Source organism: Aplysia californica, unplaced genomic scaffold (genome assembly GCF_000002075.1).
Source record: "Aplysia californica isolate F4 #8 unplaced genomic scaffold, AplCal3.0 scaffold00001, whole genome shotgun sequence".
Classification (NCBI taxonomy): Eukaryota; Metazoa; Mollusca; class Gastropoda; order Aplysiida; family Aplysiidae; genus Aplysia; species Aplysia californica.
This window is the reverse complement of record NW_004797271.1, coordinates 2479762-2483848: the sequence shown is the minus strand read 5'-3', so window position 1 is coordinate 2483848 and position 4087 is coordinate 2479762. Positions and strand designations below refer to the sequence as shown.

At 40.7% G+C, this 4087-nt stretch overlaps 1 protein-coding gene across 1 annotated transcript in view; it reads left to right on the top strand.

The window, feature by feature from the left end:
• LOC101861328 (dynein heavy chain 5, axonemal) overlaps positions 1–4087 on the top strand; it is a gene marked incomplete in the record, with an annotated part of 153119 nt that overhangs the window by 73312 nt on the left and 75720 nt on the right. Inside the window, 4 exon segments of the mRNA XM_013081818.1 lie at positions 779–874; positions 1565–1828; positions 2931–2996; positions 3391–3543. Of these exon segments, the coding sequence (XP_012937272.1) occupies positions 779–874; positions 1565–1828; positions 2931–2996; positions 3391–3543 (579 nt within the window).

The window sequence follows — 4087 nt, the reverse complement described above, 5'->3', positions numbered from 1 at the left end:
ATGTGAAGTCGCAAAGAGTCACTGCCACATGCAGCCAAGGTTTCATGCTTCTGATTGATTTTCCAGAAAGACAACGCACACTTTTCCTTAATTCTCTGTTGTCCCTTGATTTGTCAACCACACTGAACGCGTGGGCCAGAGCCTCTTTTGAATGCTATAAATTGTGTCGACCTATGTCTAGGAACCCCTTTTGGCCAGATGCCTTTTTTAAAATAAACTTTTGAAGCTGACGCAAGGTCGTCCGATTTAACTCTAAACTAATAGAGTTTTCTTTAAAATCTTGAAGACCAGCGTCTCTGGTGTAATGGTTAGACTCCTTACTGTAGCACGCAGAAGGCACGTGCTCTGTTCTTGACTGAAGACGCTATTTTATACAGAATCTCCGTCTGTTTGCTGGGATATACTATATCTCATTTCACCCAGGCTGGGCGTAACTGACAGGGTCCAAGTAGCCCACTTTCCAGTCTATCTTAATTACTTCTGTTTACTCTTAGTAAGAGTTTTACGGCACTTTCAACACGATAAGGACATATAAGTGCTGAAGATTGGAAGTGTTTCAAAAGAGTTATAAACATAAAAAAGGAGGAGAGATAAGGACGATAGACGTTTGGTAGGTTTGGTAGGAAAGAAGGAGCAAACCAAACCACATCAGAGCACCCGCGAGCCACCCACTTAATTGCTTCGATGGAGTCGTATAATATTAACAATTCTATATTTATTACACGCACTTCGCAATTTGAGATCTGTGTCCAGTAATCCATGTTCTTTGTCTCTCCAGTTTGACAGCGACTACGTCGAGTTCAAGAGCCAAGTAGAAAACTTGAGAAACTCCATCCAGTCATTCATGGACTCTTGGTTCTCGCGATCTCTCAGCGTAAGTTTTGACATTTAGGTGATGCCTAATGTTGTGAGCAGAGTTGTTATAAATTATACTAAGGGCCAAATTTTGATGATATAGTAACCACCACCACCACCATCATCATCGTCGTCATCATCATCATCAATATCATCATCATCATCATCATCATCATCATCATCATCATCATCATCATCATCATTGTATAAAGAAGGTATTAAAACAGTTAAGACCTTGTTGTATTTCCAGAAAATATGTATTATCATCATCATCATCATCATCATAAACTAACTGTCTATGTTGAGCTCTCTGAAGCTGATAGTGCAATAGAGTTTAAAGCGTGTATTGTCCAATAAAGTTTTTTTCCTGTTTGTGTACGCCTATAGCTACATGCTGAAACATCCAGCCTTTCTATATTTTAAAAATATAAATAAAACAAAATCCCCCCCCCCTCCCCAAAATAGAAGACAAGACAAAACAACAATGAAAATGAAGGAATACCAAAGACGGCCTCCCATTGACGAGGAGAAAAGTGGCCGTCTTAGACAGATGACTGTCTTACACAATGTCATTATGATGTACCGCTATGCGAGGGAGGGACTGGGAAGTGGACGTTGTACAGGTGATTGTTCTATACAGGTGGACGTTAAAGCAAGTTCGACTGCAGTAGACGTGACAAAACAAAATATTCATTTCTTCTCACCACAGACTGAGAAAGCCCTGGAGCTGCTGGACAAGTTTGAGGCTATCAGCGCCGCCCAGCTGGACCTGACAGACAAGTACATGCGCGTCATGACGGTCTACGGCCGCGACCTGGAGTCCATCCGGAAGATCTACCAGAAGCACAAGAACGACCCCCAGATCCCGCGCAACCTGCCGCCCATCGCGGGAAAGATCGCCTGGGCCAGGCAGCTGTACAGGAAGATAGAGACGCCCATGAAAATCTTCAAGAACAAGCCTGGTATTCTGAAGGTAAGAGCAGCGATTTTGACAATAATAAAAATGTAATTTTGGGTGTTTCACACCCTAATCAACACGGTTTAGATCATTTAGGTGGCAGACTGCTTGGGTTTGCCTGTCAGGTGGAAATATCGATAATAAAACTCTCTCACAGGGTAATTGAACTTTCGTCTTCTGCGTGCTATGGCGGAGTGCCTAACCATTTCATTACAACTGATACAGGTTTTGGAAAGTAGCTTTCGACGTCACGTAAAAATTGACATATAGAGCGTCATTGGGATAACATTTTATGTACTTGCTAAATATGGCTTGTGACCGTATCAGTGTCCAATATAAAAAAACCAACTGATGTTTTCCCTTACCAGAAGTGTAGAGTTGATTGTTTTTTTATGTGTTTGCCTTTCATTATTTAAAGAAAACCTGTATATGTTTCTCTTAAAATTCTGTCCAGATTTACATTTTTATACTTTATAACAGGGTAACATACTTTTTTAGCCACGATTGAACAGCACATGATTATTGTGCATTATGACTGTGATGTACGTCTCAATGAGAAAGAGCAAAAGACTTTTGCAGCGAAAATAGGGGTTGTCCTTGTCATATATGGTTGAAAGGTTGGAAATAGATCTTATTCCGTCTTGTTAGCTCAGTCTGTGTAATGATGTACCACAGAGCGGATGGCCCTGGTTCGATTCCACAACCGGGTGTTCTTGAACTAAGGTTGTTTTGGGGAGATTTTGAGGCTTTCCACTCATTGTGTTAGGACCTATCGGATATGGGTGTTACATTGCGAGATTGTGCCTCTTATACAACCATACTGTGTTGAAAAACAACAACAACAAATCACAACAACAACAACTCGTATGGTAAGAGTTAAATTTTGTTCTAAAGGAATGAAGGATATACAAGAATCTTATAGATCGCCCCCCCCCCTCCCCCTTTCAACCTTTATTCAGAGAAATAAATGAATACACTCTCCTTGCGAAACATAATTACATGGATTTGGAAATATTAGTCTTCGTTGCTTTGTTCGGTTGTGTTGAACATTTCACCTGAAACAGGATTATATCTTTGAAAAAAACTCAATGGGTTTTGTCTCAATCTTTGTTTTCAGCACCCTGAGTCCAAGAAGACGATCAGGAACTTCAACAAAATGGCGGGAGTCCTTTTGGAATATGAGGTAAGTATTCTGTAAAATCAAACAATGTTTCTTAATTGGTTGGTATGAGTTCTCACAATTATTGAGACAAAACGGAAGCAATCTTTTTTCGTCCTTCGAAAATACATGATGGGAAAAGATAACATGTGAATGGTAAAGTGCTTATTTCAATTGTGTATTCCTCTGGAAGCTCACACGACTTCACAATAGCTTCCTTGGCTGACTGTTTTTATATAAACTTACAGACGTTGGGTCTTTGCAAACTGGAAATTGCAAGATTTTAAAGTGTCTTTTACCCCTTCAATCAATGATAAGCTGACTTTGTAAAACAAGTTTTGGAAGTCTTTGAACACATGAACAAGAGTGTATTTTGATAGAAAACTCCACATTATTCAACCTAATTTATTATGTTCAGATGTTGTACCACCGTGGTTGGTATAGAGCTGTGGAGGCCGCCAAATCTGGACTGCACGCCTCCCTGTTGGTGAGACACCCAGAGACGGAGGAACTCTTTGTGAACTTTGACTCCCAGATCCTGGAGCTCATACAGGAAGCTAAGTGGCTGCAGGTGAGTTAGAAGCCGAGACTGTTGCCTCAGCGTTCTAGGGCAGACTGGGGGGATAGTTACGATAGTTATAAGGCGCATAGAGCATGCTGTTGAGCATGGATATGCCCTATGTAAAGGTGGTAAGTACAATGTTTACTGGTAATTGTGGCCAGAGTTGAACGCCCTGACTAGACACTGAATATTACTTCTTGGTGGTATTTTAAAACGACTACCCCTAGATCTGTTATTAGTTATGAGATGATATCCTAAGGAGCAGTTTGAATTGGAAGAAGGAGTAACAGGAAAAGAAGGAAAGAAGACGAGGAAGATGAAGAGGCAGAGGAGTGGGAAGGAAGAGGATAGGAAGGAAGAGGAATAGGGAAAACGGAAGAGAAGGAAAGAGAAAGAGAAGGGAAGAGGACAAGAAAAAATAGGAATTGTAAGATTGAAAGGAGGAGGAGGAGGAGGAGGAGGAGGAGAAGTTTAAGAAAACGAAACATCAAATAAGGACGAAAAGAAAGAAGAAGAAGAAGAACGGAAAAAAAACGGGCGGAAGTGTTAATGA